This window comes from Fundulus heteroclitus, unplaced genomic scaffold (genome assembly GCF_011125445.2).
Source record: "Fundulus heteroclitus isolate FHET01 unplaced genomic scaffold, MU-UCD_Fhet_4.1 scaffold_40, whole genome shotgun sequence".
Classification (NCBI taxonomy): domain Eukaryota; kingdom Metazoa; phylum Chordata; class Actinopteri; order Cyprinodontiformes; family Fundulidae; genus Fundulus; species Fundulus heteroclitus.
This window is the reverse complement of record NW_023396813.1, coordinates 2,324,970-2,352,530: the sequence shown is the minus strand read 5'-3', so window position 1 is coordinate 2,352,530 and position 27,561 is coordinate 2,324,970. Positions and strand designations below refer to the sequence as shown.

The 27,561-nt window shown below is 42.9% G+C and overlaps 1 protein-coding gene across 1 annotated transcript in view; it reads left to right on the top strand.

Moving 5' to 3' along the window:
- Positions 1 to 27,561, top strand: part of apba1a (amyloid beta (A4) precursor protein-binding, family A, member 1a) — a 136,643-nt gene that overhangs the window by 72,847 nt on the left and 36,235 nt on the right. The window contains exons 9-10 of the mRNA XM_036131004.1: positions 20,032 to 20,151; positions 20,262 to 20,402. Of these exons, the coding sequence (XP_035986897.1) occupies positions 20,032 to 20,151; positions 20,262 to 20,402 (261 nt within the window). The remainder of the gene's footprint in view (positions 1 to 20,031; positions 20,152 to 20,261; positions 20,403 to 27,561) is intronic.

The following is a 27,561-nucleotide window of genomic DNA, read 5'->3' as shown; positions in this document are numbered from 1 at the left end:
GCGGGTTACTTTACTATTATGTCCTCTGTTCTCGGGGTAAACCTCCAGCCGTGTCCTCTGATTGCTATATTTGGTATTTCTAACCCCTCAATTGTACTTAACCCTACACAAAAGGACATTATAGCTTTCACATCCTTACTAGCAAGACGTTCCTTACTGTTACATTGGAAGTCTGCTAGATATCCTTCTATCTCTCTATGGCTCAAAGATATCATGTTTTTTTTAAACTTGAGAAAATTAAATTCACAATGAGAGGATGTACAGTCAAATTTTTCCACAAATGGCAACCTTTTATTTGTTATTTTACTAATTTGGACGTTCTACCCAATTGAATGTGTGTCTGTTTTTGTTGTATTTATTATGTTGAACAAATAACCAATACTATGTGTGTTTGTCGAGTTGAGCCGAGTGGGGGCGTGGGTGGGGGGTTGTTTATTGTTTTCTACACGGCACTGTAATTCAATTTAATCATTTTCTTCTACATTATTATTAGAGTGGGTTTTCATTTTGTTTTTGTGTAGTTATCTTCATTTTTTTCTGTGTGTATATGTTTCCGTGTGCACATGCATATGTTTAGGAAAAAAAAAAAAAGAAAGGGAAAATGTAAATTGTATTTCCATGTTTGAAAGCATTATATTGTGTTTTTTCCAATAAAAATATGTGGGGGAAAAAAAACAGTTTTGTGTGTCTTGGGTTTCTAAAGAGATTATGTGACGGTCGTTTCTGACTGATATTGCATTCAGAGAATGAAAGAATAACCTTGCCAGGCTGCCACAGGTCTTGTTTATATTTTGCTTCTATTATTTTAAAGAATTTTATAGGAAATGAGAAGACCATTGCTATTCCTTTTATCTGCCTGCATTTTCTCCACAAGGCGACCTGCCATCAGTGCACACTGCGCAGTGCTGTGCATACGATAATGGCAGACTAATAATAAGCGCAGTTATTGTGAATAATACTGCATGTGTTGTTAAAAATAACCTGGTACTGCATCATTGAAGCAAAAGTGCTAACTGGACATTGCAGGTCTCCACTAAGTGTGATATTTTTGCGCTTCTTACCTCGTTGCGCATGAAAATAAATCACGCTGCTGTCTCTGTGTTGGTGCTTGGATCCAGTTACTCAACGCAGTTTATATGGAGGTGGAAACAGGTGGAACCTTTTTGGCACTCCCAGTTTTAAACACACTTGAGAACAACATGCAGCAATCTGGTTGGTTGGCCCATTCGGTTCATGTTGGCCCCATCTCTGGGTGGGTGAGCCCGTGGGTCGTCTGGTCTTGGGCCGGGATGGGGGTTAGGACCAGAGCATGGACCAGGTAGGTCGGGTTGTGGTGGCCCCCTCCCCCATCTTTATGTTAGGGTTGACCTCTCAGGTTCGGATGTTTAATACCCCTCTGGGGTGCTGGTGCCTGGACCTGGGAATATAGGATGTGTGTGGTGAATGCAAGTGTGTTTGTACTGCGTCCCCCCTTTGTTTCTTTTCTTTTATGAGAGTTTGCATGTGGGGCACTAGGGTGGGAACAAGTGAAAGTGAGTGTGTTTGTAGTTTTCATTCTGTTTATTTGTCAGGTTGGGTTTGTATTGCCCCCTCTCCTGGGACATTGCAGGTCTCCACTAAGTGTGGAGCCCCAACCCCCCCGCAATTGTGCTCCCCTCTGTTGGCTGGTGATTTTGCCTGCTGTTGTCTGATGAAAATCAACAAAAGGGATCATATTTATCCAATTTTAGCCTCCCTTCATTGTCTTCCTGTTAAATCAAGAATATAATTTAAAATCCTTCTTCTAACGAACAAAGCCCTTAATAATCAAGCTCCATCATATATCAGAGCTCTGATTACCCCGTATGTTCCTAACAGAGCGCTTCGCTCTCAGACTGCGGGTCTGCTGGTGGTTCCTCAGAGTCTCTAAAAGTAGAATGGGAGGCAGATCCTTTAGCTATCAGGCTCCTCTCCAGTGGAACCAACTCCCAGTTTTGGTCAATGAGACAGACACCCTGTCTACTTTTAAGACTAATCTCAAAACTTTCCTTTTTGACAAAGCTTATAACTAGAGTGGCTTATGTTGCCCTGACCTACCTATGGGGATGTGCTTCTATGGGCTTAGGCTACTGGAGGACATCAGGATCTATTTTTCTCACTCTATCGAGTTCTACTGTTCTTCAGTAATGCATTGCTTGTCATCATTTCTGCTTATAACTTTTTGTTCTCTGTCTTTTTTTCTTCATAATAGGTACATCTGGTCTGGCGTTCTGTTATCTGAGACATCTTCCAGAGAAGACAGCTCACCCGCTATTATCATCTAATATAGAACAGATTACTGGATCAATGTTTGCTTCTGTGCTTGTTTGTCTCTCTTGTTGTGTCTCTGCTCTGTCGTCTGTAAACCCCCAGTCGGTCGAGGGAGATGACCGTTCTTATACTGAGCCCGGTTCTGCTGGAGGTTTTTCCTTCTCGCTAATAGGTGGTTTTCCTTTCCACTGTTGCTTCATGCTTGCTCAGTATGAGGGATTGCTGCAAAGCCATGGACAATGCAGATCACTTTCCCTGTAGCTCTACGCTTCTCCAGGAGTGAATGCTGCTTGTCGGGACTTTGAAGCAATCAACTGGTTCCCTTATATTGGACATTTTTGACCAATCTGTATGATTGATTTTGACTTTGTAAAGAGCCTGGAGATGACATGTTTCATGAATTGGCGCTATATAAATAAAATTGAATTGAATTGAATTGTCAGGGACTGGGTGCACAGGTTGGTGCCGTCTCGCTCCCTGCATCTGATTCATTGGACCTAGTCCCCCGTGGCTTGGTCAATTCCCTGTATGAATTCTAATAAAGCTTCCTGCATATATAAAGTAAGCAGAGCACTATGGCGAAAGCAGTAAGGCTCCACTTGTGGAAGTAAAATCTGTTGGGCTCTTTTTGGCATTAGGACAACAATTCTTATTGCCACATTGCCAGACATAACAAAAAGAAAGAAGAAAAAAAAGAAGAGATGGGGGAGAGAGAGAGAGACCCGTCACAGCCTCTCGGCACCATCTGAGCCAACCCACGTGAAAGTCTGTTGGCCAGATCCCAGTTCGAGCAGGGCTGTAAAGTGGGGCGTACCACAAGAAAAACTGTTCACCACAAGGGTTGAGTAAGGAGCAGTAAGAAGTGTTTACAAACCTATTGAGTTTATAACCTTAATTCAATCTGAAAAACTCACACAGAAAGAGACATTTAGAAGAATTTATTGATACAATATTTTAAGTCTTTGGCGCTCAGACCTCGGCAGGAAACAAATTGCCAAGTTCGAGGCCAGTGCGTCTGTATGCCCAGAAAGCAGAGAGACTTGAATTGATGACAAAGAACAGAGAACAGCAAGATGAGTAATAGAAGAGAAGTGCAGCGAAGGCTTACCAAAACAGGGCCGTTGCCGTGAAGACTTACCAAAACAGGGCCGTAGCCGCGAAGGCTTACCAAAACAGGCCATTGCTGCAAAGGTTTACCAAAACAGGGCCTGTGCCGCAAAGGTCTACCAAAGTTCTGTGAGATGAATGGGAAGATGATGATGATGATGATGATGAGGTGAATGGTGAGGTGAATGGTGAGGTGCTTAGGAATGTTGTTGATGATTTCTTGCTGATGCAAATGATTTCTTGCTGATGCGGATGATTCTTGCGGATGATTCTTCATGGAAAATGCACATAGATAAATGAATGATCATGACGAGATGCAAGACAATGACAGGACACATGACAGGATGCATGACAGCACACATGACAGCATGCATGAAAGGACGCATGACAAGACGTATGACAAGACGCACGACCAGACGTGACAAACGAGTGATCATGACGAGTTGCAAGACAATGACAGGACGCATGACAGGATGCATGACAGCACACATGGCAGCATGCATGACAAGACGCATGACCAGATGCGACAAACGAGTGATCATGATGAGTTGCAAGACAATGACAGGACGCATGACAGAATGCATAACAGGATGCATAACAGGATACATGACAGCATGCGTGACAGGGACGCATGTCAAGACGCAGGACCAGACGCGACAAACGAGTGATCAAGATGAGATGCAAGACAATGACAGGACGCATGCATAAGGGATGCATAACAGGATGCATGACAGCATGCATGAAAGGACGCATGACAAGACGCAGGACCAGACACGACAAGACGCACAAAAGAATGCATGACAGGATACATAAAGACTGCATGACAGATGCATGAAAGGATACATAACAGGATGCGTGACAGGATAAAGGACAGAATGCATGACAGGATAAAGGACAGGATAAACTGACAATATGAGTAGCGATATAAATTACAATATCAATGAAAGTATACATAATGTGATGAATGATGAGGTGAAAGAAGCATGAAATATCAACCATATAGAGAGAGGAGTTACAGTAGTGTGATGATGATGAATTACTACACTACACTACAGAGAGTTCAATGAAGTACACCATGAGAAGTTCAGATGGCGATTCACAAAGTGATGATTTTAACACGAAAGACAGCGCAAGCGTCTGTTACGACTCGGGTAAATCTGAGAAAAACATTTTAGGAGAATAAACGGAATGGTTTGCTAATGTATAATTGGAATTGGTGCTCATAATCGCGGTCATGGCTGACCGTTCGGATGTAAACACAGAAACAACTCGTTGAAACTCCATTGTCTGGCATCGTTTATGACCGCTGAAATCCGCCAAAACAGCACATAAAAAAGATGTACATTTAGCACAAACCATAGCATTAATTTCAGCAATATGTGTTCCCGGAATTTTACTAAATAATCTAGAAGTCAGCGCTCTGAGAGCGGACGCGCATTTATCTGTTGCGCCGTGGTGCTCATATTCTCCGGGGTGGGGTGGGGGGAGGGGTTCCGAACCGAAAGGGCTGTGGGGATAGACCCATAGCCCTTTCGGTTCGGAACCCCCATGCCGCTCACTACCCCGCCTCTCTGGCTGCAGCTCCCGACACAGAGGGGAACAGATTTTCACAGGGGAACTGAATTGAACACCGGGACTTTTTGGGTTCGGAAATGTGTGTAAAGAGACATTATCCTTGTTGGTATTTGACCAACCATAAGCCACACACTTTTTAGCCATGTTTAATCCGTCTATTTGTCTTTGAGAAAGCGAGTTTGCAACCAGGAAGTATCTTGTTACCACGTCAACAGATCAACGCCTACCCACATATTACGTCATCGGTCATGCAACATTTTTTTATGAGCCTTGAGCTAAAAAGCCTTAAAAATCCACTTTTTCGTCGAATTTTTAAAAAAAAATTTCCTCAGGTCATAATATTATGTGAACTTTCAAACATTTAGCAACTTGTATGATCTCAGAATCATGAAGTACTTTAAATAATGTTAGCTTAACTCATGAAGGCATAGAATGGCCAAACGCATACCAAATGCTGTTATGAATCGATTAAGCTTATTTAGCTCATTCCATGTTGTTTGAAATGAATTTGATACTTTAACTCAGATTCTGCACTGCATTCTGATAAAACTGATGATCTTCATTGCTTAGTAGCTTAGTTAGCCTCACCAGCCTGCAGAGAGGATCCGTAATTGAAAATAGTATCAACCAGACAACAGCACCCACAGTGATGCTTTGGATGTTCATCTTGAAATTAATTCTTGAACCTGAAAAAAATTGTCAATCCCTAAAATACATGAGCAAAGTTGCTGTAAAAAGATTGTCAATACTCGAACCATCCCCCAACAGCCATCCCGACATCAGCTCCCAGTTGACATTCATCAGACAAAACCTACAAACAAGAAACATTAAATAACTTTAACATGTATAATTTCACAACACCTGACGTAATTGATTGGCAAAACATTGAAATGACTGATGAAATGACAAGAGTGACAAAAGTGGACTGGTCAGCGTGAATAAGAGGTCTGAATCCAATACAGACCAGTCCAAACTGATGCCGAATTGCACTAGAGTTGCAGCGGTTTTAATAACAATTGGTATTAATTGTGGAATTTAAAATGCACTTCTGAAATAAAACGGGGGTAAGTATTGACTTACAGTCCGGTTAAACTGAATGTAAATTTCATCGTAGATGCTTAATGCGGAAAGGATTTGCCAATAGTTAGTCTTTGGATGACAAATCAGATATTTGAAAATGCTGAGACATCATTTGCTAATACAGCCTGCAGGTGGATGATAAAGCGGAGACATGAAGAAACGTTACCATATCAAAGATAGTAAGAAGAAACAGAAATGAAAAAATAGAAAAGAGGAGAGTGAGAACAAGGTTAAGATTTAAGCTACAAAACTTAATTCACACTTAAAATCAAAACATACTATGGGCAAAAGTCATTACTGTAGAAAATATGAACAATGCGTTAAATGAGAATGATAGAATTATGACATAAAGAGAAGATATATGAGGAGTGTTTGAAAGAATAAAGGAAAATGTTAATGAATGAATGAATGAATCAATAAATGAAAGATGAATTATATAGATAGGATACAAAGACTTAAAATAGACCCTCACGAACCATACTCCAACCAGTAGGTGGCAGTAATGTTACTACAAGCCCGTTGCCAACCGCCAAAACCAGAAGAAGAAGAAAAACAAAAACAAACATTAGAATGGATGGAATACGTTCTGCCTGAATAGACGGACAGTTCAGGAGCATGATGAGTGAAACGCATGCAATGGAAAATATATAAATGAAAACGTGGGTGGATACATGTTACCCTGAGCTGCTCGGACGAAAAGTTGGGGCAGGGACGATACAGGAAGGGGGGCCCCGCAAAGCCGATCGAAACCAGAGAAGGTCCCGCAGTGAAACGCCATGGAATCAGCTGAAGAAAGACCCTGGCGCGCTAAGAAGCGAAGCGGGACCGGAACTGAGGCAGAGTTGGGACGCCGTCTGTGTTGCTTGGCGAGGAAGCGGAGGATATGCGAGTTCATTGCGCCGGGAATCGGAGCTGAATGAAAACAGAGGTTGAGTGACGGAATGAGACGCCACAGGCGGAAGGAGGCCAGCTAAGAGAGTGAGTCCAGATAAGCGCTGGTCAAGATATCCTGGAGCGAATACAGAGGTCGGAGAGGATGGATGCGCAGCTAGACGGCATTCCTATGAGCAAGAGGATTTGAGGATAAGTTATTATCTCTTGAATCAAGTCATCAGAGTCCAAATCAGTCCAAGTCTCTGATTGGATGGAGGTAGGCAATAGATTTTCTTCTTTTGAATTTCCACTTAAGCTCCATTTTATCACAAAACGTTATTTTAAGATGATTTTGGGAGAAAAAGTACACCTCCAAACATCATCTGTGCAATTAGTTTATCAGGATTATGAGACAATTTTAATTCTGCTCGGACTTGTTGCAAGCTCCGCTGACAGGCTTGCCGGGAGACTTGCCCCACTGAGGAGGCATATTGTCGGCAAGACCATCTGTGATTTCCCGCAGACTGGATCTGTTCGGCGTGGCTGAAAAGCCACTATATAAAACATTTACTAAGTTAGTGGGGAATATCTGCAGACACGCCCGCCAACAGGGAGGACAAACGGGTCAGTTGTCCCGGGCCCAGGACAGAGGGGGGGCCCAAAACTGACACTCTGACTGACCATTAAAATGGTTAGTCAGAGTGTCAGTCAGCAGGCGCGCTGACTGCAGCGCGCTGTGTCACGGCAGCACTCTGCTGCTCCCCCTCCCCTCTCGTACATGGCTCAGTGGCGCCAGCCAATCAGCACGCAGGCTCAGCCTGGCCCGCCCACTCAGCTCTCACACAAACTCAACACACAAACAACCGCGCTGCTGAGAGAGACTGCACCAGCGGAAAAACATGAACAGGTAAAGTAGCGCCGTTTGGCTTTATTTTAATACCGTAAATGAAATCTAGCTGTATGTTTTGTAAAAAGCCGGTTAAATATTAGTGGAAACACAACAAATGTATCTAAGCACGTGAAAAAACATGAACAAGAAAACGTCGAGCCACAGAAACGGAGAGAGGAGACGAAACTTCTGTCATTGCCCCGACAGACCCACAGACTGACGTCTCTGACATCCAGGTAAATCAGTGGTCATCTTCAGCAGCAGTTCATGTTAACTTTCAAAGTAGATATTATCTATCAAATGTTACTGGAGCCCACACAGAAAATGTAATTAAGACCTTGAAAAAACCCAGTACATATATTATAAAGTGTTATTTAAGATAAGATAACATTAGCTAATCATTTTATTATCCCACGACGGGGAAATTTACAGGATTAAAGCAACAGGCAGATGCACACAACACAGATGAAATTACATAAGGATTGAAAGATAAAACACTGGATTAGGGAAAAAACACTGAACATTATTATTATTATTATTATTATTATTATTATTATTATTATTATTATTATTATTTTAATTATAATAATAAAATAAAAATCACAAAACCCAAAAGTTCAACAGTTTCATGATACATCAAACTTAGGGACTGGCTAATATACAGCAGGTCAAAAAAGGCCATATTCTGACTGCAGTGCTTGCTGTTTTCTTATGAAGAAAAGCTCAACTAGTGCACTAAATTCAACAGATGGGATGAAAATATCCAGTATAAAATACAGAGATTCCCAGGGCATTAAGTATACAGTTAAAGGTATACTATGCAACCGGGGTTGATTTTCCAGCGAGGCTCCCCCCAGAAGGCGAAAGTAAAAGTGCACTGTCATAAAGATGCTCAGCTGTTCTGGTTTCTCCGTCAAGCCAGGCGCGGTTGTTTTGAGCTTAGCAGACAGGCGAACGCAACGAAAAGTCGAAAAAACAGCAGTACAAACAATCACTAACACAGTGAAAGTATGAACATCAGGATTTCCCGCAGCGCTATCTTGGCGAGGCGGCCGCCTTGCCAAACTCACGCAACCGCCTTGTCAACAATCAAAATAAATAAATAAATAAATAATAATAATAATAAAAAAACTCGATATGCTTGCTTGCATGTTTATTTGACGTTTACACGCGGTTCTTTGTTGTTGCTTTCGTGCGTGCATATAGTGAATGGCAGGGCAAACATACATGGAGTTCTCGCCGTAAAGCAAGACCGACTCTGCGGTCTTGCACGAGACTTCTGAGCCTGTGGGTGCGGGCCGAGTGCTCTTGTAATTGCAAGTACGGTATTCCCCTACAGACCACCAGGGCGGCCGAGAAAATCTTTGTTCGACCTGAAATGACTCATTTAATCATCCAAAACGGTATGGAACACATTAATTAAAATGTTGCATAGTATGCCTTTAAGTTGACTTTTTTGGTGTGTGTGTGTGTGTGTGTGGTGGCGGCAGGTGTAGAGGGGGGCCCTAAAAAGACTGCATTGTCCCGGGCCCTAGCAAAGCTGTCAGCTGACCTGTCTGCAGATAACTGTTATCAAATGTGAAAATCTGTACTGGATGCCTTGGAATTTTGAAATAATTATAAACTTTTTTGCCACTGTGTGTGTGTGTGTGTGTGTGTGTGTGTGTGTGTGTGTGTGTGTGTGTGTGTGTGTGTGTGTGTGTGTGCTGGCACTTGCGGAGCAGACTTGCCTTCTGTGGCAGAGAAGAGGAGACCTTCTCAGAGCATAAAGCTTTTAACCTATATAAACATAATTTTGCTGTGACCAAAAGTCTGTGGTACTTAAAAACCGTCCTCACTGAACTCGCTGTGACAGAGGAAAAATTATAACCTCCCAACCAAACCAGCCAAATCAGAGGGCAGCAAATATTGAACAGAAAATGCAGAAAAACACTATAAATCACATGAAACTATGCTTGCAGTTATAATGGGACATGCAAAAAAATATTATTACACAAAATTGTTATTGTAAACAATACACTTACACACACACACATACACACAATCATATGCGCACACACACACATCATTTCACCACAACACACAGGCACAAACACACTGCCTCTACTGTGTTTTTTCTATCACTGCTGTTTTCTGTTTTAGCTGTAGTGTCAGAAAAAAACAGATCCGAGACCTCAAGCTTTAGGTTTAAGAATAGAAATAATTAAGCTTAGAATCTTTATTGATGATGCTCGTTCCAGTGAAATTCTATTGTCATGGTGCAGTTTTTGGCCTGCCTGTCTCCCCATGAACTTTCCAGCACTATCCACCTCTCATCCAGCCCAGTTACTTAATTCTCCACTTCACTTTCTGTTCAGTTCCACCTGCCGTTCCTAATCAAGCACTGACTCGGTTCACATGCCATCCTCCCTAGCTCCCATCAGTCTGCCCCTGCTTGCCGGATCGTCATTATTCGAACCTCGTCCTTGCCTCGCCTTACATCTGCCAGCCTGTGCTTCCTTTGTTCGCCTGCCTCTTCAACCCATGCCTCACTCACCTTACTTGTGCCAGGCAGCTCTCTTCCTGCTTCCTTTGTGCCTGCCAGCTCTCCTCCTGCTTTTTCCGTGTCTGCCGGCCCCAGCGCTTCTACGGCTCCACGCTGCTGTTCTGCCAGCTGTGCCTCGGCTCCTGCGCCCACACGCTGCCTCCACCAACATCCGTCTGTTTCCAGCCCGGTACAGTCTCCATCTTCACAACTCACTTTTTACAATAAAAGCTCTAGAGAAAAGGCTCAGTGTATGGCTGTGTTTGGGTTCATCGAGATAAATTGTGACAATTATGAATAGAAACAGTTGTCCCATTTCAGCTGTGGTTTAGAAATGTCAGATTAGAGACCTTAAGTTGTAGCTTTGGGAATGTATGAATGGAAAAAAATTAAGCTTTGAATTTTTTGTGATGAAGCTTATTCCATTGAAACAATGAAACAAAAGAAGTTATTCTAGGTGTAGCTTTTGAAAGGTTGAGCAAAATTACTTTAGATCAGAAATCCCCAAGAATATACTTAGAATATACTTCTTATTAATAGAAACAATTAAGTCTTTCTGTATGTTTCTTAATGTATGAAACAAGTCTAGTCAAGGATTTACTTAGCTTATTTCTTTCTTTTTCCAGTCTGTAATGTTTTTCGGTTCATGTACAGCACTTTGAATTGTCCTGTTACTGAAAAGTGCTATATAAATAAACTTGCCTTACCTATTGGAAAGAAAAGATAATATTAAAGGAAAAGGAAAAGGAATGTTTACAGATGAAAGGAAAAGGAAAAGGAAAGTTTACAGGTGATACTCAGATGTCCCGTTCTCCTGAAGGCACCACAGAGCTGCGCCACAAAATATTGACCGATACATTGAAGTGAGGAAGAGTTATTGGTGCAGTGCCATGCATCTTATAATGTTCCAGACCACAGTTTTTCTTAAGTATCATTAAGAAGGAGATAGAAAAATGAATGTTGACATGGGATGAAGTAAGTAATTCTCCTCAGAGGGTTGCGTGTGGCTTTGAAAAAAGCCGCTTTAATTTAGCCCTTAAAAAGACTGTTAAATCATTCATTAATCTTCCTCCTCTTGTAGCTCCAGAACTGTTCCAGCCACCTGCTGCTTCTGCAGCTGGATTGAGTGCTCTGTCTGCTGCTCCTTCTGAGTGCAATAGCAGGGCGAGGCTAACCACCACATCTACCCCGCTCGGTCTCTCTCTGCCCACCCTCTTTCTTTGATCTCCAGCTGTCATTACCTCTGATCTGTCCCTGAAGCGGGATCACAGTTTCGGATCCTGGACAGACAAAAGCACTGCGGGAAGCAACCATGACCCAGCTATAGCTCCTAGTCTCCCCAAACTGGGATCATCTCTAGAGGACCTGGTTGACCTGCAGGGATGCCGTCATTGTTGTTTGGCTTTCCCCATTAAATACAGCACCGTGACTCATTTGATAAAATCCCAGTCCACCCTCTTGACTTGAACAGACAAGCAGCTCCTCCTGTTTGAAGATGCAGTGAATTATAAGTTTAAATGCCTATTCTCTTTGTCAAGACTCCTGGACATTGATTTCAAAATGGTGCCCCTTTTTTGCTATTGCACATCTTCCTTCCACACAATTTTCTGTTGATATGCTTGGACACAGAACCCTGTGAACAACCAGCTTCTTCAGCAATGATCTTTTCTGGCTTACCCTTCCTATGAAGGGTGCCGATGACCGCCTTCTGAACATCTGTCAAGTCAACAGTGTTCCCCATGATTGTGTCATCTATTGAAAGAGCTCTAGAGATTGTTTACAAGCTCAAGAAACCTTTGCAGGAGTTTTGAGTTAATTAGCTGATTAGGGTGAGACACAATGAGTTTCCAATAATGAACGTTTTCACAGTATGTTAATTTTCTGAGACGCTGAATTTTATTCATTAACTGTAAGCCATAATCATAAAAATTACAAGAAACAAAGGCTTGCAATATATCACTATATGTAATGATTCTATATTATAAATATGAGTTTCACTTTCTGAGACACTGGCAAAAAAAGAACTATTATTTATGTAACGGGTATTCAATATACACATGAAATTCTTGCTAAAATATGTTTCATAATTGCCCTGTGATGAATGGTTTCTGGCGCCCCCTACTGGTTGCCAATAAATGCGAAGGGAAACCAAAAATTGCACACAGTCTGTTCAGTGCTCTGCTGTGGTAAGCCATTAAATCCAGTTCTCTTCTCAGTAGTAGTGGTGGTTATGTTCAAAGGCTAACCTAGAATTTTGTTACAGTAAACAGAGTGACTAGACACTGTGCTATTTGTGTGTTGTTGACCACCCCTTTCAGGTAATTATGTTACATTAAATGTCAATAATTTGTGTTGTCAGTTATGTTTGTCAGTTTGTCTGTTGTAATCACGCCCGCCGACAGGGAGGGACAAACGGGTCAGTTGTCCCGGGACAAGGACAGGGGGGCAAAACTGCGCGCGCGCTGACTGCAGCAACTTCACCAAAGTCTCCCAATCTGTGTCACGGCACTTTGCTGCTCCCCCTCCCCTCTAGTACCTGGCTCAGCGGCGCCAGCCAATCAGCACGCGGGCTCAGCCTGGCCCGCCCACTCAGCTCCACTCACAAACAACCACGTGCTGCTCCTCAGACGGTAAGAGAGAGAGAGAGAGAGAGAATGCTGGAGCAGAAAAACATAAAGACGGAAAGAAGCGCCGTTTGGCTATTTGTTAATACCGTAAATGAAATCAAGCTGGGGTTTTTTTGGTAAAAAGCCGGTTAAATTCAGTTGAAACACAACAAATTTATCTAAGCACGTGAAAAACCATGTGGAAAAAAACGTCGAGCAACAGAAATGGAAAGAGGAGACGAAACTTCTCTCATTGCTCCGACAGACCAGACGCAAAGACTGACGTCACCAACTGAGGCGTTTCAGTCCTCCAGAGAACATCCAGGTAGATAAGAGTGGTCATCTTCAGCAGCAGTTCATGTTAACTTTCAAAGTATGGGATCATATTTCTCCAATTTTAGCTTCCCTTCATTGGCTTCCTGTTAAATCAAGAATAGAATTTAAAATTCTCCTTCTAATGTATAAAGCCCTTAATAATCAAGCTCCATCATATATCAGAGCTCTGATTACCCCGTATGTTCCTAACAGAGCACTTTGCTCTCAGACTGCAGGTCTGCTGGTGGTTCCTAGAGTCTCTAAAAGTAGAATGGGAGGCAGATCCTTTAGCTATCAGGCTCCTCTCCTGTGGAACCAACTCCCAGTTTTGGTCCGTGAGGCAGACACCCTATCTATTTTTAAGAATAATCTTAAAACTTTCCTTTTTGACAAAGCTTATAGTTAGAGTGGCTCATGTTACCCTGAGCTATCTCTATAGTTGTGATGTGATAGGCCTAGGCTTCTGGAGGACTAGTCAGGGTCTAATTTTCTCACTCTACTGATTTCTACTGTTCTTCAGTCTACTGTTCTCCAGTTTTGCATTGTATTACATTGAAATGACTGTTGTCATTTCAGCTTTTAACTTTTTGCTCTCTCTCTTTTTCTTCATAGTAGGTACACCTGGTCTGGCGTTCTGTTAACTGTGACATCATCCAGAGAAGACGGCTCACCCGCTACTACCATCTAATGTAGAACAGATTACTAGATCAATGTGTGCTTCTGTGCTTTTTTTGTCTCTCTTGTTGTGTCTCTGCTCTGTCTTCTGTAACCCCAGTCGGTCGAGGCAGATGACCGTTCATACTGAGCCCGGTTCTGTCGGAGGTTTTCCTTCCCGTTAATGGGGAGTTTTTCTTCCCACTGTCGCTTCATGGTTGCTCAGTATGAGGGATTGCAGCAAAGCCATGCACAATGCAGGCGACTCTCCATGTGGCTCTACGGTTCCCCAGGAGTGAATGCTGCTTGTCGGGACTTTGATGCAATCAACTGGTTTCCTTATATAGGACATTTTTGACCAATCTGTATAATCTGACCCAATCTGTATAATATGATTGAACTTGATTTTGTAAAGTGCCTTGAGATGACATGTTTCATGATTTGGCGCTATATAAATAAATTGAATTGAATTTAATTGAAAGTAGTTATTATCTATCATATGTTATTGGAGCCCATACAGAAAATATAATTAAGACCTTGAAAGAGCCCAGTACATATATTCTATTAAAAAGTGTTATTTAAGATGAGATAACATTAGCTAATCCTTTATTTATCCCACGACGGGGAAATTTATAGGATTAAAGTAACAGCCAGGTGCACACAACACAGACAAAATTACATTAGGATTGAAAGATATAAGAGGTGGATTAGGAAAAAAACGCTATGAACATAACATTATTATTATTATTTAATTGTAATAATAAAGCACGTCTTCCATTGAGGAAGCAGAGCCTGAGGACTCTGGGTCGGGTTCTCCCATCTCTGGTGCTGAGGTTGCCGAGGTAGTTAAAAAGCTCCTCGGTGGCAAGGCCCCAGGGGTGGATGAGACTCGCCCTGAGTACCTTAAGGCTCTGGATGTTGTGGGGCTGTGTTGGTTAACGCGGCTCTGCAACATTGCGTGGACATTGGGGGCAGTTCCCCTGGATTGGCAGACTGGGGTGGTGGTCCCCCTATTTAAAAAGGGGGACCGGAGGGTGTGTTCCAACTACAGAGGAATCACACTCTTAAGCCTCCCTGGTAAGGTCTATTCAGGGGTTCTGGAAAGGAGGGTCCGTCGGATAGTCGAATCTCGGATTCAGGAAGAGCAGTGTGGTTTTCGTCCTGGCCGTGGAACACTGGACCAGCTCTATACCCTCAGCAGGATTCTTGAGGGGGCATGGGAGTTTGCCCAACCAGTCTACATGTGCTTTGTGGTTCTGGAGAAGGCATTCGACCGTGTCCCCCGGGGGATCCTGTGGGGGGTACTCCGGGAGTATGGAGTACCGTACCCTTTAGTAAGGGCTGTCAGGTCTCTGTACGACCGGTGTCAGAGTCTGGTCCGCATTGCCGGCAGTAAGTCGGACTCGTTTCCGGTGAGAGTTGGACTCCGCCAAGGTTGCCCTTTGTCACCGATTCGGTTCATAACTTTTATGGACAGAATTTCTAGGCGCAGCCAAGGTGTTGAGGGGATCCGTTTTGGTGGCCTTAGGATTGCGTCTCTGCTATTTGTGGATGACGTGGTCCTATTGGCTTCATCAGGGCGTGATCTACAGCTCTCACTGGAGCGGTTTGCAGCCGAGTGCGAAACGGCCGGGATGAAGATCAGTGCTTCCAAATCCGAGACCATGGTCTTGAACCGGAAAAGGGTAGAGTGCCTTCTCCGGGTTGGGGAGGATGTGCTGCCCCTAGTGGAGGAGTTCAAGTATCTTGGGGTCTTGTTCATGAATGAGGGGAAGATGGAGCGGGAGATCGACAGGCGGATTGGTGCAGCGTCTGCTGTGAAGCGGGCGCTGTACCGATCCGTTGTGGTGAAGAGAGAGCTGAGCCAAAAGGCGAAGCTCTCGATTTACCGGTCGATCTACGTTCCTACCCTCATCTATGGTCACGAGCTTTGGGTCGTGACCGAAAGAACGAGATCCCGGATACAAGCGGCTGAAATGAGTTTTTTCTGTAGTGTGTCTGGGCTCTCCCTTAGAGATAGGGTGAGGAGCTCAGTCATCCGGGGAGGACTCAGAGTAGAGCCGCTGCTCCTCCACGTCGAGAGGAGCCAGTTGAGGTGGCTCGGGCATCTGGTCAGGATGCCTCCTGGACGCCTCCCTGGTGAGGTGTTCCGGGCACGTCCCACCGGGAGGAGGCCCAGGGGAAGACCCAGGACACGCTGGAGGGACTATGTCTCCCGGCTGGCCTGGGAACGCCTTGGGATTCCTCCTGAGGAGCTGGCCCAAGTGGCTGGGGAGAGGGACGTCTGGGCCTCCCTACTGAAGCTGCTACCCCCGCGACCCGACCCCGGATAAGCGGAAGAAGACGGACGGACGGACGGAATAAAATAAAAATCACAAAACCCGAAAGGTCAACAGTTTCATGATACATCAAGCTTAAATGTCAAAAGTATTGGTATCGTATCGATAGCGCCAATACTCACCCTGTATTTACTTCGGATCGGATCGATTAAAAATTCCCAGTATCACACACGGGGAGCTGGGGGGGGGGCAGCGTGTGTTTGAGAAGGAGACAGAGAGAGCCATCCCTAGCGATAACAGAGACAGTGCAGGTGGACAGGCTTACTGCCCGATTGGATAGTCTCAGCATAGTTGCTCGGAGATGGATCACAGTGTTAATTTCAATGATCTCGCGTTATGGCCAACAAACTTGACTGATTCTGATCGAATGAATGTTGTCCGTTTAATGGCAAACAGGAAGCCGTTCTCAGAGATTCAGAGGGCAGAGAATTCCCAAAGTATCTAACATATTCTACTTCCTGCAACGGAAGGGAAAAAAAATGTTAGGGACTGACTGGTATACAGCAGGTCATTATAGGCCATATTTTGGCTGCAGTGCTTGCTGGCTGTTCTCTTATGAAGAAAAGATCAACTAGTGCACTAAATTCAATAGATGGGTTGAAAATATCCAGTATAAAATACAGAGATTTCCAGGGCATGAAATCTCTGTTAAGTTGATTTTTTTGGTGTGTGTGTGTGTGTGTGTGTGTGTGTGTGTGTGGTGGTGGCAGGTGTAGAGGGGGGGGGGGGGGCAAAAAGACTGCGTTGTCCCGGGCCCTAGCAAAGTTGTCAGCTGGCCTGGTTGTAATTGTCAGTTTGTCAGTTATGTTGCCAGTCTGTTATGTTACTGTGAAAAGAGCTTTCTCATTTTGTTATACTTGTGACTTTTATTTTACACACATACATAGGCTTACCTTGTAACGAACCGTATGTTCTTGTCTGAGGCAGCAAAACGGCGAATGCCGGACCTCTGCTTCAGCATTAGGCTCTCAACCTGCTGTCGTAGCTGTCGCATTTCCTCCCGGAGAGACTGATATTCCTCCAACACCAGATCAACAACTGGTCTGGAGCTAACGCGTAGTCGTTTTCCCTGGACACATCCATCAGGACAATGTAAGGAGTGTCGTCTTCATCCTTCGATGGCAGTCTTTGCCTTCTCTCCCTAACCCTCTGTCTTGGAAGTGGAAGCGACAAGTTGTTCCACTTAAATTAGACCGCAACAGCTTCCCTTTTCAAAAGTCATCGTCCTCCATCTGATACAGGCTCTTGGAGGTCTTCCGGGTTGAAATGCCGACTACACACCCGGGTGTGAGAAGCAACGACCCACTGGTGCCTTAACTCCTTATCAGCTGGAAAAGTACAGAATTGTACCTCCTTGATGCCTGGCACAAAGGCATACAGCAGAGCAGAGATTACATGGATGAAAGTAATCGCACCCTACGGCTGCAGCCTGTTCGTCTGCAGCCTGTTCGTCTGCAGCCTGTTCGTCTGCAGCCTGCTCGTCTGCAGCCTGCTCGTCTGCAGCCTGCTCGTTTGCAGCCTGCTCGTCTGCAGCCTGCTCGTCTGCCCTGTTTCTGGCTAGGATGCACTTAGCTTTGATTCTGTCTGCATATATGGCGGGTATTCGAAACCCAGTCGGATCCAACCCTAAGGAAACACTTTTGCCATGCAGGGTTCCCCACGCTCAAAAGGCCGAGCGCCGTCCATTGGAGACCCGTGGAAGATTCCTGCCAGGCCTGGTTTTTCAAACAATGGCTGTTTTCCCCCCTGGCTGAGGAACCAGTTTCACTATAGAGTAATTCACTGCACCCGGATGCCCAGTCGCCACAACCAGACAAAGACAGAGGTTTGGCAGATAAATTATAGGGAGAGTCATAGGGGATTAATCATTTAAAATGGTTAACTTGATGTGTTTTCACTGTGTTTTAAAGCTTGGCCACACTAACAGGCCTAACATTCGCTAGAATTCTTGAAACAACACTTTGCTGATGTGTTTGGGTGTGATTTATGGTTGTAATAAACTTTATTTCCATAAAGGTTTTATACACCATTGGGTCATTGATGTTTGTGTTGTCCGGTTCCTCATAATGACCAAATGGAGCCTAAAAGCAATTTTAAATTAGCACCAAATGTCCGCTAGCAGAACACTACTAGTGCAAATAGTATTTGCCTTTAGGATCACTTACTGCAAATATCCTAATAAATCTTAACTACTGTTTGTTTTAAACTTAACACTTGTCCTCCTTTGCTCCGCCAAAGTTTGATAGAACTATGAATGTCAGTACAGCATTAACAGGGCAGATTAACTTCAATTTAATGGTGTTTGTGTAACGTTTGGATGAAACTCAAGATAATGTAAACAATGGTCACAGGAAGTGCCCCTACATGCAATTTCCGGTTGACCATCCACTCACAGTTCCAGTCTTAATTATTTCCCGGAGAACTCCAGGCCAGTTTTGGCATTCTGTTAGCTGTGACATCATCCAGGGGAGGCAGAGCATCAGCCATTACTATATAACATAGAAAGGATTCTGTGCTTTTTGTGTCTCTGCTCTGTCTTCTCTAACCCCTAGTCGGTCGAGGCAGATGAGCGTTCACACTGAGACTGGTTCTGCTAGACGTTTTCCTCCCTGATAAAGGGGAGTTTTCCTCTCCACTGTCACTTCATACATGCTTAGTAAGAGCGATTGCTACAAAGCCGTCAAGCAATGCAGACGACTGTCCACTGTGGCTCTACGGTCTTTCATGAGGAGTGAATGCTGCTTTTTGACCAATCTGTATGATTTGATTGAATTTGACTTTGTAAAGTGCCTTGAGATGTTGTGAATAGGGGCTATAAATAAAATTGAATTGAATTAATTACATCAATAGAAATCAAGTATTCTGAAGATTATTGATTTTTACTGAGCAAATTATTCTTTCACATGTTATTTACTCAAATAATGTTTTATATAACTCAGATTTGCATTGTGAGTTGAACAACATATCAAATGTTGATCTAAATTAGTCAAGTCAATTTGATCTCATTTCATATTCTTTAAGATGAACTTTGGTTCTCTAACTTGGATCTGCAGTGAATTACAGTACACTAAATCCTTCTAATGATGGATTTCACCTATTCTTATTTTGTCCTTTTTGTTTCTTTTGTGTGTACATAGTTCCTTACCTTCTTTTTGTCTAAATTTTGATTAGTAGTTTATTCACGTTTGACTAGCCTAGTAGAGAATTCAGATAAACAACTTTCTACAATGGTTTTCCCTGGATGTTCATTTGTTTCTGTTTATAAATTCTTGTACTTGAGGAGAAGTTGTCACTCATTTATTCCATATGTGTTCAGAGTTTGCTGTTAAAAGAATGCCAGTGCTCCTTGTCCCAATATCTACACCCAAATAGCTGTTTGGGCTGATATTCACTGGACAATACCTAAGAGACTAAGGGTTAGTTATTAAACATTAAATAACTTAAAACAATGTGTAATGGCACAACAAATGTTGACAAAGATGACTTTTACAGTGCTATTATTAGTATCTTATATAAAATCCTTGAGAAAATAGTTGCTAATCAAGTATGCAAATGTAAACACTTATAAAGAACTGCCCCCCCCCCCCCTTTACATCAAGCAAAGGCTCAGTGGGTGTGGTCATGTGGTTTTCATTTTTTATAGCTAACATGAGCAATTTGCTAATCCTATACTGATTTCCAATTTCTATCACAATACTATTAACATTTCTTTCATTATTTTTGTTTAGTGATTTGTGCATTTTGACAAATAATACATTCTACATGGTTTCCTTTATATAGGGACTAAAAAATCAATCTGGGATCAAGTTGAACATTATTAGATGTCCTCCAGTGACTACAGTTCTCATTAGACGGCCGGATATTCGCTACCAACTGGGATTCAGTGTCCAGAATGGCATTGTGAGTAGCACTAACTCTTTTATATAAAAAATGTTTTTACAGTCTGTTATCTTTTTAATTAAAGTAGTGTTTTAAATTTTAACTGACTATTGCAACTGTCTATTTATCAGATTTGTAGCCTTGTGCGTGGTGGTATTGCTGAAAGAGGCGGTGTACGAGTGGGTCACCGCATCATTGAGATCAATAGTCAGAGTGTTGTGGCAACTCCCCATGAAAAAATTGTCCAAATTCTGTCCAAAGCTGTGGGAGAGGTAAGAAATTACACAGGACTGCATTTCAAAATAAAATATGTTAAATTCTGCCTGTTACAGCTTAGTGGAACCCACAAAAGAGTAGAGTTGTTTTCAAAGTTTCTAACACAATTTTGGGGATCTATAATTTTAAAGAGTCATAAACCAAGGCTAGAATAAAATTTTTACACAACATATATTTTGGACTTAAGGTCTTTTACTGATGACTGGACATTCTCCTGCTGGATCTTTTGGTAGATAGCAAAATTCATGATACTATAAATTATTGTAAGTTGTCCAGGTTAAAGAATCCTCAAGCCATCACACTACCGCCTCTATGTTTGACTTTTGTCTTCCACATTTGTCTTGTCTGTCCAAAGAACATTTTACCTGTAGTTGTTTTTTTTTTTGGTATGTTCTTTTCAGTCAATTTTGGCCTTGTTTTTGCCCAGTGTCTATTTCTTATGGTTGAATAATCTAAGACAAGTAATCTAAGCCAAGTGATACCTGCAGTGTCTTAGATGTTGTTCTGGGTTGTTTTGTGACCTCATGGTTAAACTATTGATTTCGGTTCACTGGCCTGGGTTAACTTGTGAAATAGAGCTCAGTTAAAAAAATTTTTCTATCAAGCTGCTCTGGTTCCTATCAGTTTTCCTACTGTTATTTGCAAAGGTGCACTGCGCTCAGTCAACAACAACCAATCAGAGCTGAGATGAATGTCTTAGCAGTGTCAACTACGTTCGTGTGCACCTTGCTCACTCTCCTCTGCACGGCACGTACCGTCGAAAGCTCGAGATTGCAGAAACAACCTAACATTATATAAAAACTGCCAATTTATCGAGTGATACCTGCTCAGACAATAAAACAGATGAAAACTGATGATGAAAAGTAAGCTAGAAAAAAGTTTAGACTGAGCCCGAAATAAAAAGAAGGTGAACATTGGGCAGCACAGCAGGCTATGCTGTGGTGTGGGGGAAGACCTCCTACGGCAGCTCTAACAAGTGGGAAAACTACTTTTTCACATAAGGTCAAGTTGGTTTAGATCACTTCTTTCCCGGAATGAATTTAATCAGATTATCGATATCCAATGTTAAAATTAGTTTGGTGATCTTAAAAAAATAAATGGGACAAAACATTAAAAACACTTTTATTCAAAGTTTATTAATATGCTATGCAGCAGAGGATTTTCAATGTATATTGGTGTAAAATAAAGTTTAACTGAACAATATTTCACCTGGGTAAGTTTTGAAGGATTTTCTCATTTAATTTGAAGATCAGAAAGACTGACTGCATAAACAGGCTGCACAAAGTTGAACCCTTGTGGTATCCGAAAATCTATGGGAGACTTAACGTTAAAACTAACCTATTTGACAAGCAACATTGATTCAGCTTTAACATAAAACTATATGCCTGTACAAATTCTCAGTTTTCCAAGTCATCCCAACAGCAAACAGGTTTATATCAGAGGCAACCGCACTTTTGCTCAGTTCTTTCTGAAAACTTTTCAACACCTACCCAGGAGTTTCCGTCAATTCTGGTAGCTCGTACTTGAGCAACCTGCAGTTGGGGCACTGCTGTTTTCCATCCTCCTAGGTGTATTCTTAGTCACATACAAATCAAAGCAATGTAGCTTTCCTGCCCACTGCTTTACCTAAAGGTTCATTACTTGATGTTTCATTCATTGCTTACTAGTGACATCTGCTTCAGCACAGACACTGTGACAGCCTTCATATTTCTAACATCAGAAAATAGCAGTGTGTGTGCAACCAGATGTCACATTATCTCCGTATCGCTGACATCAAAAAAACGTTTTAGTCCATACAACCAAAACTGAATTTTTATTCTGTTTTCCAATCATTCTTTGTAAACCTGGAAGATGTGGAAAAATCCAGGCTGATCAGCAGTTTCCTAAAAACTCAGACCAGCCAGTCTCACACCAGCAGCCCTTCCTTCCCCATTCTGATGCTTGCTTCATCTTCACCACATTTAGATACTTAATTGCATTGAGTTACTGCCTTGTAATTAGCTGATTTCCTTATTGTAATTAAAAGAGTCCAGTGAGCATATACTTTATCAAACCAATACTGTCTATGGAGGACCATAGACAGTATTGTCTATAGTCATAATTAAAAATACACACAGAAATAAATGAAGGACTTGATAATATAAAATGCCTTAAAATGTAGCTAATAATATGAATTTGTCTGCCATTAAATGTGGCAAAATAACAAAAAGAAGATATTTCTTCAACAATTGATCAATTATTCATCAAAAAATATATAATTTAACTTACACTTTTATTTTTACTTTTCTTCTTGTTTTTATGCTGACTTATTTTTAACCCACTTCTTTTCTGTTATACGTTTTTATTGAAGTCTTTATTTTTGTCTTTGTGTATTTCAAGTGGGTTTTTTTGGTTCCGTATTTCCACTGCAACCTTTTTTATTTTTTGATATTTATTTACACAAACATTTATTTTTTTTATTTATTTTTTCCCAGTGTCCTGTCTAGCAATGTGGCAATAGGAATTGATGTCTCAATGCCAGATAGAGCTCGACAGATTTTGCTTTTACAAGTGGAGCGAACAGCTTTCGCCATAGTGCTCCACTTGATTTATGCTTGTAAATAGCTTTATTGTGATTCCTGCAAGGAGAATTTCAAATTATACGGACATTACAATGGGAGAGTAAAGGAAGAACAAGAAGTGAAAGGGAAAGAAAAGAAAAAAAAAGAGTAGAGGTGAAAGAAAGAGGAGATAAAAGGGAGAGAATGATAAAACCTTCTCCGTCTGCTCCGTCACCTGGAAAGAGAGATGCAAAAAGAACAGCACAACCAACAGACATAAAGCAACAGATACAATCGAATAACACCTAGATGCCATTGCTAAATCATATATATTATTATGTAAGCTGACATGTGTAATGTGATACTTGAAAAAAGAAAGTGAAAGAACATAAATAAATAAATAAATTATAAGATTACTGTATATAAGTGAACACTTAATACCTGGGACCCAGCACCTGTGGGAGATGTGAGAGTGCACTAGTTTAGATGAAAATTATCCAGAAGGAAATGGCTTGATAGTGGTTGTGGAGAACCAAAGGCCCGCCTTCCCCGTGCACAGGAGTCAGAGGACCCATAACCCTGGACTTCCAAAGGGGTCCCTAAATTAGGTCGCCCAGCAGGGGCCGACATAGGATATCTGCAACCCCCCACCCCCCTCAAGGAAGGAGCAGAGACGACCCCGAGGAAATCCCCCAGCCACCACAATGCCGACGCCCTCAAGAGCCGCAGGGACGAGCCCGTGGGCTCCGCCGGCAGCTAGCCCCGCTGAAGTGGTCCCGGCCATGGGCCCTGGGGGCCAGAGGCCCCAGGGGCGCCCCGACCCCACGACGGGGGCCCCGGCCGCCCCCCGGGGGGCCAGGCCCCGCGAAGAGGCCGCCGGGAATGGGCCGGCGCACGCCCGGGAACCCGCCCCAAACCCGAAGCCAACCAATGCGCCAGAGGGCCAAGGCACCCGCCAACAAAGCGGAGGAGGGCAGGACGTGGGGGGATGGGCTCCGCCCCTAGCGGATACTTGAGATGTTTTTGGGAGAGGGAGCGGACCACACCCATACCTGGGGAAAAAAAAAAAAAAAGGAAAACTCATTCACACCATCCCTCCCTTGTGCCCCACTCACCACACACAGATTTAAAGAAAAAAAAAAAAAGATGCTGTACACACATTCCCACATAACACTCGCATCCAATACTGACCAGAGGGGGGGGGTCACCCCAAATCGACTATACGACTGCTTGTGCCCGACCCCCGGACCAGACGCCCCCCGGACCGGGCCCCCCAAAGAGGGCGGGCCAACACAACCCGCACGAGCCACCCAGCCAGAGCCCCCCTCACCCCCTAAATACCTAATAAACCCCCTCCCTCCCCCACCTTACCCTTGCCATCCCTGCCCCCCGCCCCTCCTGGGGGGAGCGGAGGCGTCAGCCCCAGACCTGGCAAGCCGCTGACTACGCACCGCAGCCCCCCGCCAAGACCCCGGACACAGTGGCCCGCACCTCCTCCAAGCCCCAGACTCCTTGCCGCCATCGGAGAACGGGGGTGTGCAGAAGACCTCGATCCTCCCTACGCCTGCTCAGATGTTGTTTTGTTGCATGTTGTTCTCAAGTGCGTTTAAAAACTGGGAGCGCCGAAGGGGATGCACGGCACAGCCCACCCCCCTTCCGGAAGGAAGCTGTTGCCAGCGCACCCCCTCCGGGCGACTGCCCAGAACCCTCAATATCTAAGTGGGAGAGGAGGTGAAGGGAGCCGTCCGAGGTGAGGCTCACACAACATAAGCCCCCCCCAGACGTCTTCTCTTCCCCCCCCCCCCCCACCATGGCCTATATGAGTGTGCAATGTGAAAATGTTTGAAGGGAAAGTGTCTAAGATGCATGATAAAATTGGGGAGAGGGACGTCACCAAAAGGTGGCAACCTCCAGTAACGCCCCCTCCCCCAGGACCTACATGTGTGGCGGCGTGATGGAGCAGGCAGAGGGAGGAGTCCGGGGATGGGGAGCAAATGACTGGGAAGCTATCCCAGGGAGCCAGCTCTTCTACTGACTCCAATAGGCACCCCCGCTCCCCGAAAGCCCCACCCAGAGAAGGGGGCCTCGCCAGCGGCACCACCCACCAAGACCAACACCTCAACATTTACATACACAAACATTTTTAAAATACATTTTTATTTTTGTTTCATTCTTATTTACAACACAACATTTTTAAAGCCTGTTTTTACTCCACCATAAATATTTCCTTTCCTTTTATTTTGACATTGTTGTATTTCTGAAACAATGATTTATTTCTGCCTCTACCATTTCCCAATGTATTTTTGCCTGCCCTTTTTATTTCCGTCTGTATTTCCACTTCGTGTATTTCCACTTCGTGTTTTTCTACTTGGTCTGTCTGACTGCAGCTGATAATGTCAAAACGATGCCGGGGAGGGAGGGGGAGGGGAGGAAAGAGGCGGTGTCACCGGCAAAGCTTCACAACTATTGGTCAAGGGCTGGTTTCCCGGAAACGACCCTGCATCAGAGCAGACGACTGGCCACTTTAACATGTCAGCCAACACGTGTGGCAGGCAGTAGCAGTGTGTCCGGCGACTGGCTGACTTGGAGCGGAATTTGAATTGACAGAGCAGAATCGACACAAAATTGCTGAACGTGGGCGGTTGGTAAAAACTGGTTTGTGACTATGGCGTCTCAGGTTGAGAATGAAGGAGATGATGAGATGGATTTAGGTGACTGGACTCCAGTGCGTGGTAGTAGAGGGTCGGGAAGAGAGAGAAAGAGAAGGGAATGTGTCAGAGACACAAAGTAGCAAACGGAGTCTTGAAGGAAACAGTTCGGATGAAAATAATGTAATTTGTAAGAGAATAGTTCGGGAGGAAGTTAAACTAATAATAAAGTTTAGAAAGGAGGATGAAGGTATTCATCTCAGTCCGTTAGCTCTGTCGAGAGAATTAAAAAAGAAGTTTGGAGAGCTGACATTTGCAAAGATCCTTAGAGATGGAAATTTGTTGATTATAGTGAGGAATAAAAAACAGAAAAATAAAGTAATGAGCACTCAGAGTATTTGTAAAAAAAATTATTACCCAGGTAAAGATTTTAGGAGAGGATAAAGTAGTAAGAGGGGTGATTACAGGTATTCCGGTGGAAGAAGATCTAGAAAAGTTCCAACGCAGTATTTATGGAGTAGAAGTAAGCAAAATTAAAAGATTGATGAGAAGAGTTGAAGGTGAAAGAGTGGAAAGTCTCTTGGTAATGTTGGAGTTTCAAACAAATGTTCTTCCTGAAAGGGTAAAAGTCGGGTGTATGTGCTTTCCTGTAAGGCCATATATCCCTCCACCTCTCAGATGTTATAAATGCCAGAGATATGGACACATCGCAGCAGCATGTAGGGGAAAACAAAGATGTCCAAAGTGTGGAGGAGAGCATAGTTATGATGAATGTAAAAATGGGAAGGATACTTGTTGTAATTGTGGAGGGCAACACAGAGTGACTTATGGAGGATGTGAGGTCAGAAGAAAAGCAATGGAAATCGAACAAGTTAAAGTCACCAATAATATAAGTTATGCAGAAGCTGCTAAAAGAGTGAAGCCAAAAGAAGTGATAAGGAAAGTTCAGCCAAATCCAACACCAGAACAAAGACAGAGTGGAGCCGAAAATATGCTAACAGTTGAAAACATTCTGTTGTTCATTGCATATGTCATTAATTATACAGATCAAGTTAAGCAAAAAACTGAAAAAAATCAAAATAATTGTGAAAGGGGCGGAGAGGTTTTTTGGTATGAAGGGCATATCCTGGGAACACATAAATAAGAGACTAGGGGCAGAAGGGAAGGCAGGAGGACAGGAAGACAAAAACTGAACATCTTACAATGGAACGCTAGAAGCCTTATTGCAAATGGACAAGAGTTTAAAGGATTTGTTAGAGATTTTAAAGAAGATTTAGATATATGTATTCAGGAAAGTTGGCTTAAACCAAATCTTGATTTTGTTATAAAAGGATATGAAAGCATTAGAAGAGACAGAGAGGAAGGATCTGGAGGAGGGTGTATAACGTTCATAAAACAGGGAATTCAATTTAGACCTCTGGCTAAAGGAAGAAAGTTAGAATACATTGTTACAGAAATTTGGACAGTAAATGGGCCATTTAAAATAATCAACTTCTATAATCCATGTAAAAGACTTTCGATAAATTTAATGGAGGAACTTGGGGTGTATTTAGAGGGTAAGGTTATATGGTGTGGGGACTTTAATGGGCATAGTTCATCATGGGGTAATCATAATGATCAAAATGGGGATATAATAGAAGAAATAATGGATGTTAAAAATTTGTTATGTCTAAATGATGGAAGTGGAACCAGAATTAATTTTAGAGATAATACAGAGTCAGCAATTGATTTAACATTAGTTTCAAATTCTATAGCAGGTGTTTGTTAATGGCAAGTAATCAATAAAACAACTATAGGAAGTGATCATTATCCTATTATGATTGAAATAAAGTTAAATATAGAAAGGTATTGTATAAAAGGGATAAAGAAATGGTGTTTTAGGTCAGCAGATTGGGAAACATTTAGGAATAGTAGTCAAATGAAAATGTTAAATGTGGATATGAGTAGTAGTACTGATGAAATAAATT